Genomic DNA, 21,951 nt, shown 5'->3' with positions numbered 1-21,951 from the left:
GGTCGTGAGGCCGCATACAGTGAGTTAGAGTTAGACTTTGGAGGTTGCACTGGAAGTCCAGGCCGAGTAACAGGGCAGCGCAGAGAGTGGGGAGGATGTAGAGCCGGAAGTTGCTGAACTCTACGTCCTGGGCGGTGAGGGTGGCGATGCAGTACCCCCGGATTTCCACGGAGTGGGATCCGGAGGCCAGGGAGATTCTTTGGGTAACGGGGTGCACCGCGAGGAGCAGCGCCTTACTGTAGAGGGGTGGATGAAACTCTCCGTGCTCCCGGAGTCGAGAAGGCAAAGTGTCTTGTGGCCATCGACTTTCACCGTCGTCGTCGCGGATGCGAGGTTGTGCGGTCGGGACTGGTCGAGCGCGATGGAGGCGAGCTGCGGCTGGTGTTGGTGGGCCCCGTGATGGTCGGCGGTGGTGGCGGGCGATGAGCGGCCAGATGAGGTGCCCGACGAGCAGGGGTCCTGTGGCGCCGTCCAAAATGGCGGCGAAGATGGTGGCGATGCAGTACCCCCGGATTTCCACGGAGTGCACATGGGGCACACATGGCGGCAGCGTTACAGAAGGCGGCGCCCACGGGCTGCACGCGTCTGATGGGAGGAAGATGGCAGCGCCCACGGGCCGCACGTGGGGGGTGAAGGAACAATGCGCCTGGATGCAGCGGCAATCGACCGGGCCTGGCACACCGCAGCGAAATGTCCCTTCTTCCCGCAGGTCTTGCAGCTGGGCAGTGCTGCCGGGGGTGCCTTGTCTGCCCGCAGAAATAGCACATGTGCCCCTGGGGTTGGTTGGCTGCCGCGCAGGCTTGGGGTTGGCTGGGGGCAGCCGCTGGTGGGACCCACGATGTCCATGAGGGGAACGCCGTGCAGTTGGGGGTGGTACGATTGTACATTACGGGAGTTGCTTGCTCGCCGTGAGGTCGAGCGTACCCCCTTCTAAGTGGTGCTGGAGGATGTACGCCGACCCCATGCCCGTAACAAAAGCATCACTGATTAAGAGTTCATTATGGTCAATGGCCGAAACTGCCTGGCAATCACAGTTCCTCGCCAGGATGTGCAGGGCACGCCCAAAATCGTCCAATGACTCACTGGGGAGTCGTTGCCGGGTGGACAGGAGGTGCCTGGTGTAGAGTTTGTTGATCGGCCGGATGTAGTTCCCTTTCAGAAGCGTCTTGGCCTCAGTGTAGTTGGGCGCATCCCGGATAAGGGGAAAAATATCGGAGCTCACCCGTGAGTACAGGAACTGGAGTTTCTGTGCTTCTGATGGTTGTTCTGTCGCTGATCCGATGTAGGCTTTGTCTGCTTGCGGGTGCAGCTGTAGGCGATCTGGCTTGATGCGTAGTTCCATCGCTGTAATATCTCTGCTTAATAAATTGATGCACTATCAATTACGACGAGACGAGAGTAGAGGGTAATCGAGGCTTTATTAAGCAGAGATGTGTTGCCTCCTGCAGCTGCTACTGAAATGGCAGCAGCTGGGTGAGCACACGTATTTATACTCCGCCTACTGGGCGGAGCCAGCAGGCAGGGATCTACCCCCGTACCTGTAGCACAGGAGCCTTACCGTATTACCTCTAATACACGTATTATTCAAACAGCGGTGACTACCACACCTTGTACAATCTTTCCTTGCCTCGCACTCTCTTTCTGTATAACCTGACTTGACTTCAATTTGCCCTTACTTTTCCTATTGCAGCGTTCCTGTTTCCTTCTCCACCCTTCAGTCACAACGGTTAAGAGATTATAGGCATGCATTTCTGTCCATGAGCCGGGAGAATTCCCAGCTCTGTGAACCCGAATTTTTAAAAATGCCTGCCTGAGCATCAGATTTTTGGCCTGTGGATGGGCAGGGAAGCTGCAGGCTATATTAGAAGTCAGGTCGGGTGACAGTGGAAGTAGTGAGGGACAGGCTGGCTGGAAGTCCACAAATTTAAAAAGAAGAATAAAAGGTGAAATATCCATGCAACCTTCACCCACACACAATCCCCTTGCTCCATCCATGCCAAATCATGCCCTGTACCTTCCCCATAAACCCTCATACCGTCCTTGCTAACCTTTGCCCCTCTACCTCCCACCATGACCCTTTGCAGCCCCAATGCTAACTCATGCCAACCTATGCCCCACATCCACACCTTTTGCACTTACATTGACCATGCCAACTCATCCAGAATTCACCATGTGCAGACCTCAGGAATCCTGCAGACTTGAGACAAAATAAAGTGCGAAGTATCTATTACAAACTCCATTTCATTGAAAAATACACTCATTGATAAAAATGTTTTACGTTCTTTCAACTACACAAAACCTTGGGCGGGATTCTCTCAGTCCGGGGCCGGGCCGGAGAATCCCTCCGACCGGTGCGAATCGCGCCCTTACACTGGCACGCGATTTTCTGCAGAGCATGGTTGGCGCGGCGCCGGTCGCGGGCCGCTCTACGCGGCCGGTCCGCCAATTCTCGGGGCGGGATGGGCCGAGCGGCCATTGCGGAAACGCCTAGTCCCGCCGGCGCCATCCATACCTGCTCTCAGCTGGCAGGAACTCAGCGTTGAAGGGTTGGGTGGTGGCCTGTGGGAGGGGGGGGGGGGGGGGGGAGTCCGACCCCGGGGAGGCCTCCGATGTGACCAGGCCCGTGATTGGGACCCACCAATCGGCGGGCTGGCCTCTCTGTCTCCTGGCCTCCTTTCTTCCGAGCCGGCGCCTGTACTCCTGCGCCATGTTAGGTCAGGGCCGACGCGGACAAGGGAGACACTGCGCATCCCCCGGCGCCCATTCCACAGCCGAATCAGCAGCTGGAGCGGCGTAAACTGCTCCAGCGCCATGCTGGCCCCCTGTATGGGCCAGTATTGCTGATCCTGGGGCCGTGTTGACGGCGTCGAGAAACACAACGGCGTTTCCGACGGTGTCAACACTTAGGGTGCGATTCTCCGATCGCGGGACGGAGTGTCCGCGCCGTTGTGAACGCCATCGCGTTTCACGATGGCGCGAAACGGGCGCAGGCACTAGCGATTCTGGCCCCCACAGGGGGCCAGCACAGCGCTGGAGCGGTTCAGCTGTTCCAGCCTCACTTCCTGGCGCGCACTGGGGGCGGCGCTAACCCGTGCATGCGCAGTGGTGACGCGCCAACCCGCGCATGCGCGGTGGCTTTACGGAACGTGCCGGCAACGCGCAACATGGCTCGGGGGTTCTGGGGCCGAATGTGCAACAAAGTAGACCCGGGGGGGGAGAGGCTCTTTCGACAGATTCTTTCGACAATTTTGACATGTCCTCCTGACAGTTGCCTTTGACTGTTCATTTTGACAGATCTGTTGACAGTTCCAATGAGTTGACAAATTAGTTTATGCACTTTTCATGGAAATTTATGCGTACTTTTAACAACTCCAAAGGGCACTTTACTTCCTGCAAAGTGTCCCAGGACCTCCACCAAAGGGATATTATCCTGATTATCCAAACGAATCCACCAAGTTCAGAGCTGCTCTTACCTAGTCTACTCGGCACACTTTGGGTTTCACACACCTGACCTACCAAAATCCAACTGAGTGGGGGCAACTGATGATTTAAGTGGATAGCTGTCTCTGTGAACCCGCCACCTAAACAACCCCCCCTTCCCCCCTCGGAAAATGGGAGGTGCTGTGCTGGGGAGGGACCTTCTGATTTTTGTGCACTTCTGCCATTTTTGCTACGATGGAGAGGCTCGCTGTCGTGACGAAAATCCAAGCCATGTTATTGGTCCCATTGTTCAGTAAAGTCCCAGATGCCATATTGGGTTTCCACTGCCAGCAGTTTCCAACACAAATCTTTTCTCAGATGAAGGATGAGGGAACAAAATCCAACTTGTGACATGTTGCGAGATGCACCTCTCCAGCAAGACCTGGACTAACATCTTAGACTACATCGGGTCTCTGAGTGAAGGACCATTGAATGGCAGTGGTGATCATTGAGCAATAAACACTTTAGCTTTGAAGCAGGGCAGCACGGTAGCACAGTGGATTGCACAGTTGCTTAAGAGCTCCAGGGTCCCAGGTTTGATTCCCGGCTTGGGTCACTGTCTGTGTGGAGTCTGCACGTTCTCCCCGTGTCTGCGTGAGTTTCCTCCGGGTGCTCCGGTTTCCTCCCACATTCCAAAGATGTGCAGGTTAGGTGGATTGGCAATGCTAAATTTCCCTTAGTGTCCGAAAAGGTTAGGTTGGGTTACGGGGATAGGTTGGAAGTGAGGGCTTAAGTGGGGTGCTCTTTCCAAGGGCCAGTGCAGATTCGATGGGCCTATTGGCCCCCTTCTGCACTGTAAATTCTATGATTAGATGTCTTGAGTGGCATTGCTCGGAAAGAGCAAAAGAAAAATAGCAGTTCATGAACAAGTAAGGTTGATTGCAGTTTTTAAGAGGGAAAAAAAACATGTCGAATTTTTTTACCTAGATTAAAAATAGGCACCTGAGCAATGATGTGTAATGTGGAGGTCGGAGTGTTGCTAATAAAGTAAGCTGAGGAATATTTTGCCTGAAAATTGTCAGACCAGATATGTGTGCAATGTTATATAACATAGATATAACATAGACAACATCAGGAACATAGATAATTTTAATTGCCATGTATCTTAAAGATATTTGTGAGCGTGACTGTTCATTTGGATGTGTATCGAATTTGTTATCAGTAGCAATGTTGTTTAGTTGTTTTTCAGAAGAAATGCAATGATTCCATCTTGCTGCTGAGCTGGACAGCTTGGAAGTCCGAATCTTTTCCCTGGCTCAGCTCCCACCTCTCTCCTCTGAAATATGATCTCTGGCAGTTCCTGTGAAATTCAATACAATAAAACATTCCTCGGGGTAATAACAACTGGTACGTCGGAAATTCCAGGCATAGTCATTCCTTACTTTGAACATTATGTTTGTCTGTCACCTTATAGGATCCTATAATTTATAAGAAGCAAGCCCAGGAGTGTTCCGCAATGAAGTCAGCCGTAAGTATTAATAAGAATCTACTTCAACCAACATTAATATATTTAAATAGCAAATACTGTGGAGGCACCGATCTAGGTAACATTGAGTGCGATGCAGATCTTTCTGCTGCCAGACCCTGAGAGTGCAGCTGTTGACTCTAAATGCCATTGATCCTCCTGTGCTGACTTCTCGTCTTCCATATAAATAATATTGTAGAGTTACTGCCGATAAATTCATTCTTGATGTAAGATATTTATAATGCATTAACATATAGCTTCTTGAATCTCCCAGTACCATACAGCTGTATCTAATGTTGAATTCTAGAAATAAATTCAAACTATAAACTTCTGTCATGCGGCTTTGTAAAACCGTTTAGAAAAATAATTGTAGTTGCTTTCAACCAAAGCATTCTTTATCCAAGTAAAGTTTATTGTGATGTATATCTTACCCAGTACAAATTGGACTTGGGAGTCAATTAATGGCTTAGCTAGGCTTTATTTACTGTTGATTTTATTGTGGAGGTTCGGATTGCGTACAAATTGAATGAGGGTCTATCTGTGCAGCAGACTATTGTTGCTGCAGTTAAGGCACAGTAATATCAATCCTAGAACTGATTATTGAATCATTCAATGTGTGGCAGGAATTGGGAATCTAAACAGCAGCTTAAGAAGTTCTAAACTTATCCAGTTAAATATGATTGATAGAATGACCATATACCGAGTGACTGTGAAAACCTATAACTATTTTACATGGTGGATTTCGAGAAGGGAGCACTGAGGCTCTTGTGGTTTCAGGTCAACATTATTCCTGGTAGTGGGTCTTGGCGGGGGGTCGGTTACCTCAGTTGGCTGGATGGCTGGTCTGTGATGCAGAGCCACATCAACAGCACGGCTAGGTGGGGTTACGAGGATAGGGTGGGGGAGTAGGCCGAGGTAGGGGGCTCTTTCAGAGGGTCGGTACAGACGCGATGGGCCAAATAGCCTCCTTTTGCACTGTAGGGATTCTGTGGAGCATGTGTTCAATTCCTGTAGTGGCTGAGGTTATCCATGAAGGCCCCACCTTCTCAATCTTACCCCTCGCCTGAGGTCTGGTGACCCTCAGGTTAAATCACCACCAGCCAGCTCTCTCTCGAAAGGGGAGAGCAGTCTCAGGTCCTCGGGGACTGTGGCAACTTTCATTTTCACTTCATTTCATTTCTGGTCCATTTTGGTGTGGTTCCAGATGGATTTCCATGTGTTGGGCTAATACCTCTCTCCATCGTGAATTTTGCTGGACACTGTTCAGTGCTGATACTTTAGATTTTAACCCAGGAACCAGTGTTACTCAGCATTGCAGCCAAAGTAAAGCCTGTCATCACTCGTGAGCTTTACTTGTCAGCTGAATGTCTTGTAATAGTGGATGATGAGTGGAAGCAGAGTTTGCTATTTATATTGTATTAGTATTTCTATCTTCCAATTTCTTTTCACATCATTTGAATGACACGCCTTAGTGAATACAAACTCAAGTTTCATAAAATAATTGCTGCTCATTCTCATTCAAACACTGAGTAAATACTGGACTGAGACTTGCCCATTCAAACCCACTTGGTTTTGGCTGCTGCCTCATCACCTGGGGCGGGATTCTCCGACCCCCCGCCGGGACGGAGAGTCGCTGGGGGGCGGCGTGAATCCCGCCCCCGCCGGCCGCCAAATCCTCCAGCACCAGAGATTCGGCGGGGGCGGGAATCGCGCCGTGCCGGTCGGCCCCCCCCCCCCCCCCCGGCGATTCTCCAGTCCGCGATGGGCCGAAGTCCCGCTGCTATAATACCTGTCCCGCCGGCGTGAATCAAACCACCTCCCTTACCAGCGGGATCAGGCGGCACGAGTGGGCTCCGGGGTCTTGGTGGGGGGCGCGGGGCGATCTGTCCAGGTGAATGGCCAGCATCCCAATTCATTTCTCACATGATCCCTGTAAATGGCTCTGTCAGGTCTCAAAGTGAGCCACGTACCACAGAATGTCTAGACTTTGTCTTGCTCTTGTTACCATGCTGTAGATGTGGCTGATAAGCGTTTGATTCCGAATGACTCCCAGATAATTGTGCAGTAAAGATCATGGAGAAATGGGTAGAATTTCACTTGCTGGAGAAGGGCATCACCTGAGAGTTATGCAGCATGAAAGTTACAGGCCAATGCAAGATGTTGTTTAAGTCGTGGTGTAGGCTGGCTTTTGTGCTTCATTGCTCGAATGATTGGTGCAGGAAGCTGAACACTATGGAATCATCAGTTCTACTCTAATCTGAATGGTGTGTGATGGAGAGAAAGTAATTGATGAAGCAGCTGGTGGTGGATGAACCCAAGGGCGCTACCCTCAGGATCTCCGGCATTAAATCACCCGGACCTGTGATGACCGTTTTCCCAAAAATGCAACTATTTTCTTGTAGAGCAGGTTTGGCTACCATCATTGTGGAGATAGGTGTGATCTTGAGGCCTTTGTGTCTTTTAGAGATGGGCAGAAAAAATTGGAAGGTAAGAGTAACTAATGGGTGGTTCTTGATTCCACTTTATTGGCAGCTCAAAAGGCTATGAAGAGAGGAAGAGTGTCTTGCCAGGCATCTTCAATAGATGACAAAAATATGACATAATAACAGGAAAACTGGCCCATATTTTCCAACAAAAACCAACAAAATTCAGAAGCCAGTTGATTGAAATGACGTGTCCTGTCCTCATACAAGTTCAAAAGTCAGGGTAGTTCATTTAAATACTAGAATATTCATTTACAACTTGGGCCACACTTTCTGGTTGGTGTTGAGGTAAATCATCTACTTATTTCATCTTTTTAAAAAAAATTTAGAGTACCCAATTCATTTTTCCAAAGTTGGAATTTAGCGTGGCCAATCCACCGAGCCTGCACATCTTTGGGTTGTGGGGGTGAAACCCACACAGACACGGGGAGAATGTGCAAACTCCACACAGACAGTGACCCAGAATCGAACCTGAGACCTCGGCACTGTGAAGCAACAGGGCTAACCCACTGCGCCACCGTGCTGCCCCGACCTATTTCATCTTTTGACACCATCCAGTGGTGGATTTACAAGCTATTGGCTATAGCTTTGTTTAGGTCGACCTAATTCAAGACTTGGCCATAGGGGATTTCCATTTGAACAAAAAGTAAACTTAGTGCAGGGCACAACATGTACAAGGACCTGCTACACCACTGCTTTAAACAGGAGTTTGGGTGGACACCATCAACTAAACTGCTTCTGATCGGAGATGGGAAATTTGACAAAATGGAAATTTCAATGACAAAACTCCCTCCCCCATCCAGTGCTAAGATACTTCTAGTTTCCCTACATTACAACACTGACCACACTTCAAAAGAAAATAATTTAATTGACCGTGAAGCACTTTGCAATGCCGCGAGATCATGAAAGGTGTTACATAAATGCAAACTCTTTCTATCTGGATCGGTTGCATATCTCAATTTGTAGACTGCCCGCTCACGTGAGAGTAAACAGGTACATTGTCTCCCTCAGTGCACCAACCAGACTCAAAGGATGATATATGCCTTTATTGCTCCATTCCTACCTCCAGTTACCATTTTGCCTTGCCTGGGGCCACATACTTCATTCCACAATAACCACAAGACTGGCAGTTATCAGTTATATGTTACCACTAGACTAATTGAGCATTTATTGCATAATGTGGCTAGGTTGTCGGGACTGGATAGACAAATTCCCTTTTCCCCCTGTATTGAAGAATATAGAATAGAATCCAGCCCAATATGTAAACCTCTGCATTATTCTGCTAATAACCTGATGGATAACGTCTCTCCTATACACTGCACAGCAGGGATTAGAGGTACATCTCTACAATTGACTTCAAAACATGATCTCCTCACTAAATCAATAAGGATTCCTAATACTCCATTACAGGATCACTGCCAGATCTCTAATGGCTGGATATATGCCTTTTGCTCTTCAGCCTATTGACTATCAGCCTATTGACTATCAGCAATCAAGTACAATCCCATCTTTTGATACCAAGATTTGGAGACATAATGCCAGACATTATAAACCCCAGGAGAGTGTTCTAGACCTAAGCAGCTTCAGCTGCTTCGTCAGTGACCTTCCCTGCATTATAAAGACAGAAGTGTGACTATTTATTGATTAATGCACAATGTTCACCATTCATAACTCGGGAACTAAGGCAGACAATGTCAATATGCAGCAAGACCTGCACAATATCCATGATGGGCTGATAAGTGGCAAGTTACATTTGTGCCGCACAAGTGCCAGGCACAAGTGACCATCTCTAACGAGAGAGAATCCAATCCTGTCTGTCATGGTGAGAACCATCGGCACACTTGCAGAATATTCACTCTGAAAATGAAGGCCCTTTTCTACACTTCCACGATGCACCTTGTGGGAAAATACCCGACCTCACGTGGTGACGCTGAGCAGAGGATGGGTGCATTGTGCACACGCGAAGGGAAAGCCAGTGGAAACAGCTGACAACACAGGTATGGCCAAGACCTGTCATGGCCAAGGTTGCTGGACAGCACTCCACCAAAATGGTGCTGGCATTTGGACCCATAAGGAAGATGGAAAAAATACATTAGAATAGCAGAGAAGAATCAAGAACAAAACACAGCTCTGTTGCACTTATCAGTCCAGTGAACAACTTAAACTGTGTGCTCTTGCAAGTGCTGCTGTCATTGTCAACATGACTTCAGGTCCACTTCAGCTGTTTACAAAGACAAGTTATAAATAGAGGGGTGGTAATACTATAAATAGTCCCACAAATAAAATGTGCTGATTAATTTATAAAGACAACATTTCAAGTGAGCCTTTTGTCAAGACCTGTTATATTATGCTCACATTACATTTATTACACCATTTTGAAAAAAAAGAATATATATTTCAAATAGCCCTTCAGACAGAGCCCTTAAATGTAATACTAATGTGAATGCATCTATCCTTCCTTAGCAATCATAGAATGATGTGGCACAGGAGGCTGTTCAGCTCATTGGCCAGAATTCTCCGGCCATTAGGATTCTCTGTTCCCACCAGGAAGCGCACTCCTGCCCGCAGGTTTCCCGACGACGTAGGGTGGCTTCAATGGGAAATCCCATTGACAAGCGGCAGGAGCAGCGAATCCCGCCACCAGCGAACAGCTGAGAAACACGCCGGGGGAGGAGCGGAGAATCCTGCCCGTTGTGCCTGTGCTTGGCACTTTGAAAAAACTGTCCAATTAATTCAACCCTCCTGCCCTTCAACCCACAGCCCCAGCAAATTTATCCCCTTCAAATATTTATCCAAACCACTTTGGAAAGGAATTATTGAATCTGCTTCCACCACCCTTTCTGGCAGGGCATTCCAACTAGGTATACCGCGCTGCACCAATAAAATTCTCCTTGTCCCATTTCTGTCATGGTGCATCAAGCTGGAGCAGCGGGAAGGTTGGAATCAGAGACACACAGAGCAGCAAGCAGCTGAGAAGACTCCAAAATCAACCTGACACTCCCCCACTCTCAAACCTTTAAAGATTCTTCCGGAATTGCAGGGTCAGACTCGTGGAAATACAAACATTGAACAGTGATAATAGAAGGCAGGCCAAAACATCTGAGGCGCGATTCTCCCAAAAGGGAACAGAATCTCCCCGAGCGAGCACATTTAGCCGCTTGTCTCCCGGCACTCGCAGTGCCGAGAAACACATTGCTATTCAACGTGACTCGCGTTGTATAAGGAGCCTAAACAGGGAATGCGTAGCCAAGGCCGCAGATAGCCCCGTTTGTATCGTGGGGGGCTCCGCTCTCCAGAACTCCCCAGGGTAGCGAGAGACCGGGACTCCATTTTTAAATGGCGTCCCGATCTCCGAGGCTCACGAAACGGCCCACGGCCTCCCTGCTCAAACGCACAATGGGAGTGTCCCTGGCCCCTCGGCAACCCCCAACAGCCACGCCAGGCATCCCCGGTCCGATCGCGCGCATGCAAAATAATGCCAGCTTGGCATCTTGGCAGTGTCAGCATAAAACTAGGGAACTCTTTTTACGACTGCACAGGGTGTTGGTGCGACCACATCTAGAGCACTGCTTACAATTTTGATCTCCTTAGTTAAGAAGGGATATACTTGCATTGAGGCAGTTCAGAGAAGGTTCACTAGGTTGATTCCTGTGATGAAGGGCTTGCCTTATGAGGAAAGGTTGAGAAGGCCGAGCCTATACTTTTGGAATTTAGATGAATGAGAGGTGATCTTATTGAAATACATAAAAGATGTTGAGGGGTCTTGACAGGGCCCATGCTGAGAGGATATTTCCCCTCAGGGAGTGTGGTGATGTGCATCAATGTAAATGCATGCAGGCTAGCTCGACACTAGAGGGAGCACCAGAAACATCACACACACACACTCAACCAATAGATCAGTTAGATAGGACACGACCAATGGACATTCACGATACACACAGAGGTGACACGACCACAGGGGAGCATTACACCACCCCATATATAAAGGACACCACACACGTGATCTGCCTCTTTCCAGTGGAGACAGTCAGTGAGAACAGACACAGGGTTGATTCAATATTACACCCACCACGTGGATTGCAGCAGCTGGTTAGTCAGTCTGGGTAGTTATAGTAGGATTAGCGTAGTGTCGAACCCGAGTAATAGAAGTGTAAATAGTTTAATAAACGTGTTGAAGTTATCTCCACGTCTGAACCTTCCTTTGTCAAGTGCACCACAAGGAAGCCGCTTATGTTACACCTACAACATAACAAATCATGGTACCAGGACTGAACTGTTTCAATCCATATAGCCATACCTCAGTGTACAGTGACAACCAGCAACGATACCCAGGCAAGATTTTCGAGATCCGGGTTCCGCAGCAGCTCCAGTGCCACGGCGATCTCCGTGAAAACTGGCGGGTATTCCGGCAAATGTTTGAAATCTTCCTGGTAGCAGCCGAACCAGAAGACGTGGCCGATGCTGAAAAGACAGAGCTTCTGCTCACCATCGCCGGTGCCAGAGCAGAAGAAATCTTTCTAAAAATTCAAGTTCTCCAAAGGGCAAAACAGGAGCGACTTCCAGGCAGTCCTGGACAAATTTGGCAAATACTGTGAGGAAAACACACTCCAACCAGCAAGAAAAGGTAAGAGAAGCACCAGTGCTCACCACGAGGCCGAGATCCCGGAGCAGAGAACAATTTTGATCGGCGGCCATCTTTCTAAAGGGACTGCACTTGCGCAGTTGCGCGAGAAGCGCACAGAACGGGAAGGTCAGTTTGCGCATGCGCGAGACGCCATGCAGGCGCAATCACGAAAACGGCCCGCAGTACAGGAACAGTGATTTGCACATGTGCAAACGCTTCCTACATATGATGTCATATGCGTCATGATGTCAGAGGCCCCGGACCACGCCCATTAAAGGGGAAACATTCCAAATCAAAGAAAAAATATTTTAAAGCCGTAAAACAACCTTCTTTCACCTGGAATGACAGCACAATGCCTCAAATTGAACCAGGAAATTAAATAAACCTCCGAAGAACCCTGCAACAAGCAGTTACCTACGCCCAAACCGATGATTCCGACCTTGAATACTTCGAAACCGACCTTTACATTTTCTCTGGACCTCGCGAGCCCAATGCCAGCTCCCACGCAAACAGTGATGATATGATCCTAGAAGACTACGACTCGGACGAACCTTTCACCTTGGGAGGCTACCCCAGTACCAAATCCGAACCGCAACTAGACGTGTTGCACATTGATGACCCCGACGACGAGGTCTTCGGATTTGAGGATCTTCAGCCCTGCAGATATGACATCCTGACTCGTGAGTGCAGGATTATACTACGACCTGAAACTAAGAGACAGAGAGCGGTACAAAGAGCGGCCTGCTGCCACACAGAGCATGGTCCATGCACCGCTCAGGGTTCACGACTCTACGAAAGAAGACACGCAAGACTCCACACCGCAGTCCTTGCATGAACAAGAAGTGACTCCAGTGTCACAAGCCTCCACAGCGAGCTCGTGGACAGACTCCACAATTGCAGAAACGTAAGACTCCAGAGCGCAGTCCTTGCACGAACAAGTAGTGACTCCAGTGTCACAAGCCTCCACAGCGAGCTCATGGACAGACTCCACGATAGAAGAAATGCAAGTCTCCAGAGCGCAATCCTTGCACACACAAGACGTGACTCCAGTGTCACAAGTCTCTGCAGCGAGCTCGTTAGTCAGTCTGGGTAGCTATAGTAGGATTAGCAGTAGTGTCGAACCCGAGTAATAGAAGTGTTAATAGTTTAATAAACGTGTTGAAGTTATCTCCACGTCTGAACCTTCCTTTGTCAAGTGCACCACAAGGAAGCCGCTTATGTTACACCTATAACATAACAAATCAGGGAGGTGGTGAGGGATTCGGGGGGGGGGATTGGGTGCGAGTAATCTACAACTAGAGGGCACAGTTTGATAACGAGGGGTTTTCATTTGCGTCTGAGATAAGGAATTTCTTCTCCGTGTGTTGTTAGTGTTTGGAATCCTTTCCCTCAGCGAGCAGTGGAGGCGAGGTCTTTGAATATATTGAAGTCTGAGTTGGACACATTTTTAATCTACATGAGAGTCAAACATTATGGAGGGTTAGGCAAAAGATTGGGGTTAATGACAGGGTGGCACAGTGGTTAGCATTGCTACCTCACAGCCAGGGACCTGGGTTCAATTTCGACCTTGGATGACTGTTTGGACTTTGTACGTTCTCCGTGAGTCTGCGTGGGTTTCCTCCGGGTGCTCCAGTTTCCTCCGTAGATGAGCAGGCTAGGTGGATTGGCCATGATAAATTGCCCTTGTGTCCAAAGGTTAGGTGAGGTTGGGCTGGGGTGGGGGTGTTTACAAGGGTCAGTGCAGACTTGATGGGATGAATTGCCACTTTCAGTACTCGGGATTCTATGACACAATCAGATGAGCTATCATTTTATTGAATGGCAGAGCAGGCTCAAAGGACCAAATGCCCCAGGTGGGATTCTCCGACTCCGGGCCGCCGGGGAGGGGGGCTGCGATTCACGTGACGCCGCCCTGACACCGGTCATTGGCGTCGGCGCGGCGCCGGTCGGGGGCCGCTCTACGCGGCCTCCCGCCGATTCTCCGCGCACGATGGGCCGAGTGCCTGCCGAATTTGGCCAAGTCCCGCTGGCGCCGTTCACGTGTGGTCCTGCCCGGCGGGACCTCGGCGTTCATGTTGCTGGGGGCGGCCTGGTGGGGGTGGAGAGGGGATCTGACCCCGGGGAGGGCCTCCACGGTGGCCTGCCCTGTGATCGGGGCCTACCGATTGGTGGGCGGGCTTCTCCTGGTGGGGGCCTATGTTCCTCTGCGCCGGGCCCCTGTAGCTCTCTGCCATGTTGGGCTGGCGCGGAGAAGGCAACTAGTGCGCATGGGCAAATTCGTGCAGGCCGTAGCGCTCATGCCGGAACTCGTGCCGGCTGTAGTCCGCATGCGCGGACCCGCGACGCCCATTCTGACGCGTGAAGCGCTCCAGTGCCATGCTGGCCCCCTGTTCGGCGCAGGATCGCTGCTCCTAGGGACCTTTTGACGCCATCGTAAAACATAACGGCATTTACGACGCCATTTACTTAGCCTCCTGTTTCTTATGTTCTTATTTGTCAGTCCTGAATATTGTAAAAGTTCCTCTACTCTTCGATTTGAGCCGTATGGATGTTTACTTCCACCCGAATAGACAGAGCCTGAATTTAATGTGTCGGGAGTGGGGTGGGGGGCGTGGGGGGCAGTGAAATTCATCTTCAGCAGTAGTATGATTGGGAGAAAATGAATCAGCAATCTGTTTTATACCATGCCTGATTTTCTTTTATACTGTAGTCAGCAAGTGAAGCGACTGCCAATCTGTTATCGCCCATTCTTGCACCGAAGGCCATTTTCATCCTCGTTCTCTCATCCAACAGGTGGCATCTCCGACATTGTAGGAAGCTGTTCTGTATTACCTTGAAGTGTGACCTTGGTTTATGTGCTCCAGGGTGGGGTTTGAACCCATAACCTTCCAATTCAGAGCTGTGAGGGTTAGAGAGAAAAGTCTTCCCAAACCTTTCAATATCATTGAAGGGTGATGACAAAAGTTGAACTGGGGAAATTGTCCAGGATCGTGAAGAGTCAAAAAACAGATAGCGCAAGTTGAAAACGAGGAATACTAAGGAAGAACAGGAATTGGGTGGAACAAGTTCACCTCAAACAGTGAGAAAATAGTGGAATAATCTACTCGGCATAGCCATTAAACAATTCAGGAGACAATTTGATGTATCTCTGGAGAGATAATTGATGGAGCAATATAAATAATGTTTAACGTTAATTGTTCACAGAATGTGGGTGGCGATGGCCAGACTGCATTTATTGCTTACTCCTCTTGGTACAGCAATAAACAGCTTGCATTTGCTATAGTGGGCGGAATTTTCTGATGTTTTTGGGGGGGAAGAGTGGTGCAGTGGGCGTGAAAAACAGGGTAAAAGCTGTCGGCCTCAGGGGCAGCTTCCTCCGCTGCATTTTTAGGCTTTTGGTCCAAAGCGTATTACGGGGCGGGTCCCATGATGTCACGTTGGCGGGGGTGTGCTCTGATTGAGCCTGGCCGACCAACAACTTACGATTTTAAAAGATCGGAGTACCCTTTAAAAATGGCTCTCCGAGTTAAATTAAAATAGACCCCAACCCGCCCAACCATAGAGCCCCCCCCCCACCCCTTCCTCCCATGGACATGGAATCCTCCCCACCCCATGCAACCACCTCTCCCCCTCCACGGAACAGTCCTGGCACTGCCGGAGGCAGGTTAGCTCAGTTTGCTGGACGTCTGATTCCTGGAACACCGCCAGTAGCACAGATTCAATTCCTGTACCGGCTGAGTTACTCATGAAGTCCCCGCCTTCTCAACTTTGCCCCTCGCCTGAGTGTGGTGACCCTCTGGTTAAATTACAATCTGTCAGCTCTCTCTCAAAATCGGAGAGCAGCTCATGGTCCTCGGGGACTATGCCGACTTTCATTTCACTAAGATGGAGAATTGAGGAGATTGGGACTATATTGAAAGCTATAAAGAGGACAGCAATACAATTTAAAAAAATGTAATTTGTGCTTTGGTTCGGGAAGTTTTTGTGGCTTGGGAAGAAAAAAATCTGATTGAAGGGTTCCAACGGGGAGCTGCAGAAAAATAGGCACATATCAGATATGTTAGAGATGGAGCATTATTTAAGGAGGACACATAAGCCAGCAGTACTCTTTTTGAGGAATGCGTAACAGTTGTTTTGTAAGGAAAGGGGGGGACAACGTTGGAGGAAAAGGAATTATTTATGGTGCTGACTTGGGGATGAGGAAAGCATGTTGTTTTTCTCAGAGTTTCATGGGAATGGCGCTGAGGAAATATAAGATAAGGATTGAATGCACTTTGAGAATGCATAAGGAAGATGGCAGATAAACTGAAGAGAACCAGGGCTTGAGGACTCGGGTAAATGGGGACCTTGAGGGAGGTTTCTCTTGGTGTGCAAGGTAAAATGTAGGAAACAGCTCAGTGGTCTCTATCTGGTAGCAGAACAATTCTGGAGTTCCATACACTTGTTATAAATAGGTGGCGCACAGCTTTCTTCAACAAACGCATCATTTGTGTGGATGGTTCCCCTATGTTGGTAGTAGGTAGGCATTCTAGGATTTTTACCCACAGGTGACCAAGAAACTGATCCAACTCAAATGATGGATAAAATCCAGGAATATTATTATTTATTATTAATAATAATCTTTATTATTGTCACAAGATGGCTTACATTAACACTGCAATTAAGTTGCTGTGAAAATCCCCTAGTCGCCACACTCAGACGCCTGTTCGGATACACACAGGGAGCATTAAGAATGCCCAATTCACCTAACAAGTACGTCTTTCGGGACTTGTGGGAGGAAACCGGAGCACCCAGAGGAAACCCACGCAGACACGGGGAGAATGGACAGACTCCGCACATACAGTGAAGCTACAGTGCTAACCACTGTGCTACCGTGCCACCCCCACAGCAGCATTTGATGTTTCTGCTATTACAATGTTATTGTTCTTATCCTTCTCAATGGTAGATATTGTAGATGTTGCCAAGATTGAGCATGGTTAAGTTCCATGTAAAGTCAGCCAAGCATGGAACCGACAGATCAGACCCAGCTGGGATCTGATGCATACTATAAATACCTTTAAGTTACAATAAACCAAAATTACTTTTTTACTGAACTGAGTTTGGACTCCTTGTCTTCTACAAAACCTAGTCAGCTCCATGAGCTAAAAAATGGAACTTGACATTTTATTGTGCATTATTTCGTCAAAATTATTGAGAACTTTCAGGGATTTTATTATTACTATTTAGTTTGCAAAGTATCAGCTTACACCAACTTTTAGAGTGTGCCTGTGGAGATGCAATAACACCTATTAGAATCCAGTGACTGAAAATGAATGCTTATTTTTTCTCTTTTCTTATTCTGAAAGCCTTGACTTCTTGCTGGAGTAGGATTCCTTGGAGGTTGGGCCCCTCCAATGTCATCCCTATCAGCCATTACTCATATACGAGCCTTGATTGTAGACTTCAGACTTTTGACTACAATAGGGGAACACAATCACCCTGTTCCTGTCCCCATCTGATGATCGTACATACACTTGCAGTACGAGCTACTGGACAATGATCAGGAACAGAAATCTTGGTCAGTATTGTGTTCTTCAATTTGGGGACAACAATATCCCTTGGCCTGGCTGAGATTAACTAACTCAGCAAAACTGGGATTAACCATAGGATCTTTTGATTTATATAATCAAGCCACTTGCTGAAACACCACCAGAGTTCCGGAAATGCCATGTTTTACATTGACTCTCTTTCATATGACCAAATGCAATTCTACTCATATTCAGAACTCCTGGTGCAGAGCTTCAAGCACTAAGGATGTTGAAATTTGGGCAAGGGACCCCCTTGTCCGTCCATATAAATTCTCATGCTAAGACAGAAACATATTCAATGATATAACATGGAAAGTGCATACTCTCAAATGGATTCTAACCAGCATGCCCAATGCATAACCAACCTGACAAGAGATGACCGCAAGACTCTAGTAATGGTACTGAAAGATACTTTTATAGATTATGGGCAATTGCACTTGAGTTTCTTCCAAACACAATGCAAGTTTTATTCAGGTGATGTTGCTCATACAATTCGAAGATGGAGAACGAAAGCCCTCACAAACACTCTGCTGATGTCCCTACAGATCAAATGATGTTTCACCAGCAGGGATGTATTACTTAAATACATAAGACCCCTCCTCCTTTACTTCTTTAGTACAAATAACAACTTTTCTTAATGTTTAAACAACAGACATTTCTTTGCACCATTATCTTTTTACATTTATACAACTTAATAAGACTCTGAGGCGGACATTTATTTATTTATTTTGGGTTGCACTCGATATTCTGGAACCTGGCTACTCAAGACCTTTGAAATGTCTCCTAGTTCTTCTGTTGGTAATACTTCCCGTGAAGATACTTCAGTGTCCGTCTCATTGGTGTTGAAGATTCCTCAGAAACAGAATCTGAATTTGTGCTTGGCCTCTGTTCAGAAGTATTAGATTTTCCAAAGGGAATACTTCTTGGGAAGTTTCAGCAATTTCACTTTGTGAAGCTAATAGTTGATCTGTATGATGTTGTCTAGCTCGTTCATAATCCACCTGTATGGTGTATGATATGACCTGGCTTTGTTAGGATAACAGCAGGTACCCATTCCTCATTCGTAGTGTAGCTTCTTGTGAGCACTCGTTCTCCTCGAGTGAATGCTCTCATTTTAGAGTCTGTGATTGTTGTTGTCGATTGACAATCTATGAAGTATCAGGTAATATCAAAAGGTCAAACTTTGTCCTTAGCTTCCTTTTGAAAAGCAGCATTGCTGGTGAACTCTGTGTCGTTGCATTGTGGTTTTTCGATATGGTATCAAGAAGATATTCAACTCTTCTTGTGGAAGATAGTGGTTCCCATGGTAGTGAGGCCATGAAAGGTGATGTGCAAGATTGCACAAAGTAAATTACAATGTCACGTTAATTTCTTGCAGTGTTTGATGAAGAGTCAAACAGAAATTTAACAAAGATTTATATTTAGTCATTTACCTCTGTCACCAGATTCTAGATCTGAGAGAGAACATGTTCGTGAAACTTTGCACATGATCCATTCAAAAGAATGAGCTTATACGCTGATTTGCCTTATTTATCTCTGATAGTTTCTTAAATTTTGTCTCGGACAAAGAATGTGTGTGTTTCTTTTCATTGCCCATGATCAGTACGTTTGTGTAAGAGGGGTGTATCACTCACTTACCCAGGCTGTTTGAAATGTGACTTCTCACCCACACTGTCTCACACACAGAAGATCCAGAAAAGGGTGCTGAGAAAATGATTAGAACTAAAAGTTGACAAGTCCACAGTCCTCATGGACTTCATCCTTGGGCCTCAAAAGAAGCAGTTGCTATGATAATAAATTCTTTGGTTTTAATTTCCCCCAAATTCCCTAGATTTTGGAAAGGTCACTTCAGATTGGAAAATAGTGAATGTGACTCAAGAAAGGAGGGAGTCAACAAGCAGGACACTTTACCGGATATATATTATTGAAGAGATTATAGTGGGGCACTTAGAAAATATAAATGCAATTAAGCAGAGTCAACCTGGTTTTATGAAAGAGAAATTAGGTTTGACTGAGTTCTTGGAGCTCTTTGAGGAGTTAACAAGCAGCATTGATATTGGGGAACTAGTGAATGTACTGTACTTATATTTCCAGAAGGCATTTGACATGGTGCCACAGCAAAGGTTACTCTGCAGAATAAGAATTCATGGCGTAAGGGGTAACATATTAGCATGGATAGAGGATTGTTTAGCTAACAGGAGGCAGAGTGGGTCTTTTTTGGGTGGGTAGGATGTGACGAGTGGACTGCCACAGGGGTCGATGCTGGGGCCTCAACTATCTGCAGTTTATATCAATCATGTGGATGAAGGGACTGAATGTATGGTTGCTATATTTACTGATAACACAAAGATAGATAGGATAGTAAGTTGTGAAGTGGACGCAGAGAGTCTGCAAAGAGTCGTAGGTTAAGTGAGTGGGCAAAGATTTAGCAGGTGGAGCATAATGTGGGAAAATGTGAATTTGTCCACTTTGGCAGGAACAATAGAAAAGGAACATGTTATTTGAATGGAAAGAGATTTCAGAACTCTGAGGTACAGAGGGATCTGCGTATTCTGGTACTCAAATCAGGAAAGGTTAGTATGCAGGTACAGCAAGTGATTACGAAGGCAAATGGAATGTTTTCATTTATTGGAAAGGGAATGGAATATAAAAGTAGGGATGTTTTTGCTACAATTGTACAAGGCATTGGTGGGACTACATCCAGAGTACTGTGTACAGTTTTTGTCTCTTTAAGAAACAATATAAATGGGTTAGGAGCAGTTCAGCTGATACATGGGATTGGGGGTGCGGAGAGAGGGGGATTGGGTGGGGCACGGTTCATTTGTGTGGATAGTTGCACAGGGTGAGCCTCTATCCATTTGAGTTTAGAAGAATGAGACATGATCTTACTGAAGATCCTGAGGGATTTGTCAGAGTGGATGCTGGAAGGATGTTTTGCCTTGTGGGAGAGACTAGAATGGAGGACCCAGTTTAAAAATGAGTCCTCTTCCATTTAAGATGGAAATGAGAATTAATTTGTTCTCTCAGAGGGTTGTGAATCTGTGGAACTCACTCCTTCCCTAGAGAGTGGTAGAACAGTGGTAGAAAGTGTCATGTGAGAGTGTCTTTAAGAAATGGGTGTTTAAGAAATGTACCTTTATGAAATGGGTGTTTATCAGTGATGTCAGAGTGCGGGTGGAGCTGGGCTGTCTGTCAGCTTTTTACTTTCATTTTAGGCGGTTTGCTGCAGGGTGTGTTTTTGTTTCGTTTTCAGTATTGGAGCTGAAGTAGACAAATCAGGTGCACTGCTGTTCTCTCTGCCATGAAAAGACTATCTCTTGATCAGTTGGTGAATTCAGAATTATACATTTTCTCAGTAGTGAATGAAAACCTAATGTGCTTCTGTTAAAAGGTGTTTCTTTTGTCTTCTGGATCTTGTTTGGGAAGTTATTAAGGATTACTTAGTGTTGTATTTTTGGGGGGGTTGTATTTGAATTAATGGTTGCTAAGATGTTCACTATGTTTTAAAAAGGTTAACTTGAGTTCATAGAATAAACATTGTTTGGCTTAAAAAAATACTTTTCCATTTCTGCTGTACCACACCTGTAGAGTGGGCCGTGTGCTCTCCATACCACAATCTATTAAAAGTTGTGGGTCAGGTGAACTCCATGATACACTTTGGGGTTCTCTAAACCCTGGTCCAAACAAATGAATCTTGACGAAAAGGGAGTCAAAGGCTATCAGCGATAGCTGGAAAGTTGGGTTGAAGCCGCAATCAGATCAATCTATGATCTTATTCAGGGACCGGATGGCCTACATCTGCTCCAAATCTATATGCCCATATGAAGGTAAAGCAATATCGTTATGACTTATAATTATGTCAGTCTAATTTGTGACAGGCCTGTAGTTTCTTAGATGAAATTGATGCTTTAGTTTTGCAAACAAATATATTCTGTTGAAGCTACAGGACGCTTTGTAGTCAAATTTCCAGCAAGTTGATTCTCAGCTTAACTCAAAGTTAGAACATGTTGGAGGGTATTCTTACTAAACTTTCAAGATGATTTGTGACTTGTAGCTGGTTCAATTACTTTTTGTGGAATTTCGAAATGCAATTCTGCTCGTTTAAAAGCAGACAAACAAAATGGTTTCCCCATTCGGCGACATTCCAGATGTTCAAACAAAGGGTGATGTGTCAGGTTATTCCAATCATCCTGTGCTATCGTTTGACACTTTGAAAGTTTGTGACAGCCAGGGGGCAATTTTGAGCCCTCACCAGCCGTGCACGGAATTGGCGGTGAGGTCGGAAAATCACGCGAGAATCGGGAAACGCAATTCTCGCCAGAGAGATTGCTT

At 46.9% G+C, this 21,951-nt stretch overlaps 1 protein-coding gene across 8 annotated transcripts in view; it reads left to right on the top strand.

Annotated features, from left to right (window-relative positions):
* The window catches only part of mlip (muscular LMNA-interacting protein), a 354,543-nt gene that overhangs the window by 93,196 nt on the left and 239,396 nt on the right, over positions 1-21,951 (top strand). For all 8 annotated transcript variants that reach the window (XM_072498569.1, XM_072498570.1, XM_072498573.1 and 5 more), the window contains one exon: positions 4,895-4,948. In XM_072498569.1, the coding sequence (XP_072354670.1) occupies positions 4,895-4,948 (54 nt within the window). The remainder of the gene's footprint in view (positions 1-4,894; positions 4,949-21,951) is intronic.

This window comes from Scyliorhinus torazame, chromosome 4 (genome assembly GCF_047496885.1).
Source record: "Scyliorhinus torazame isolate Kashiwa2021f chromosome 4, sScyTor2.1, whole genome shotgun sequence".
NCBI lineage: Eukaryota > Metazoa > Chordata > Chondrichthyes > Carcharhiniformes > Scyliorhinidae > Scyliorhinus > Scyliorhinus torazame.
Note: the sequence above shows the minus strand (reverse complement) of the source record. Positions and strands in the feature narration are given on the sequence as shown.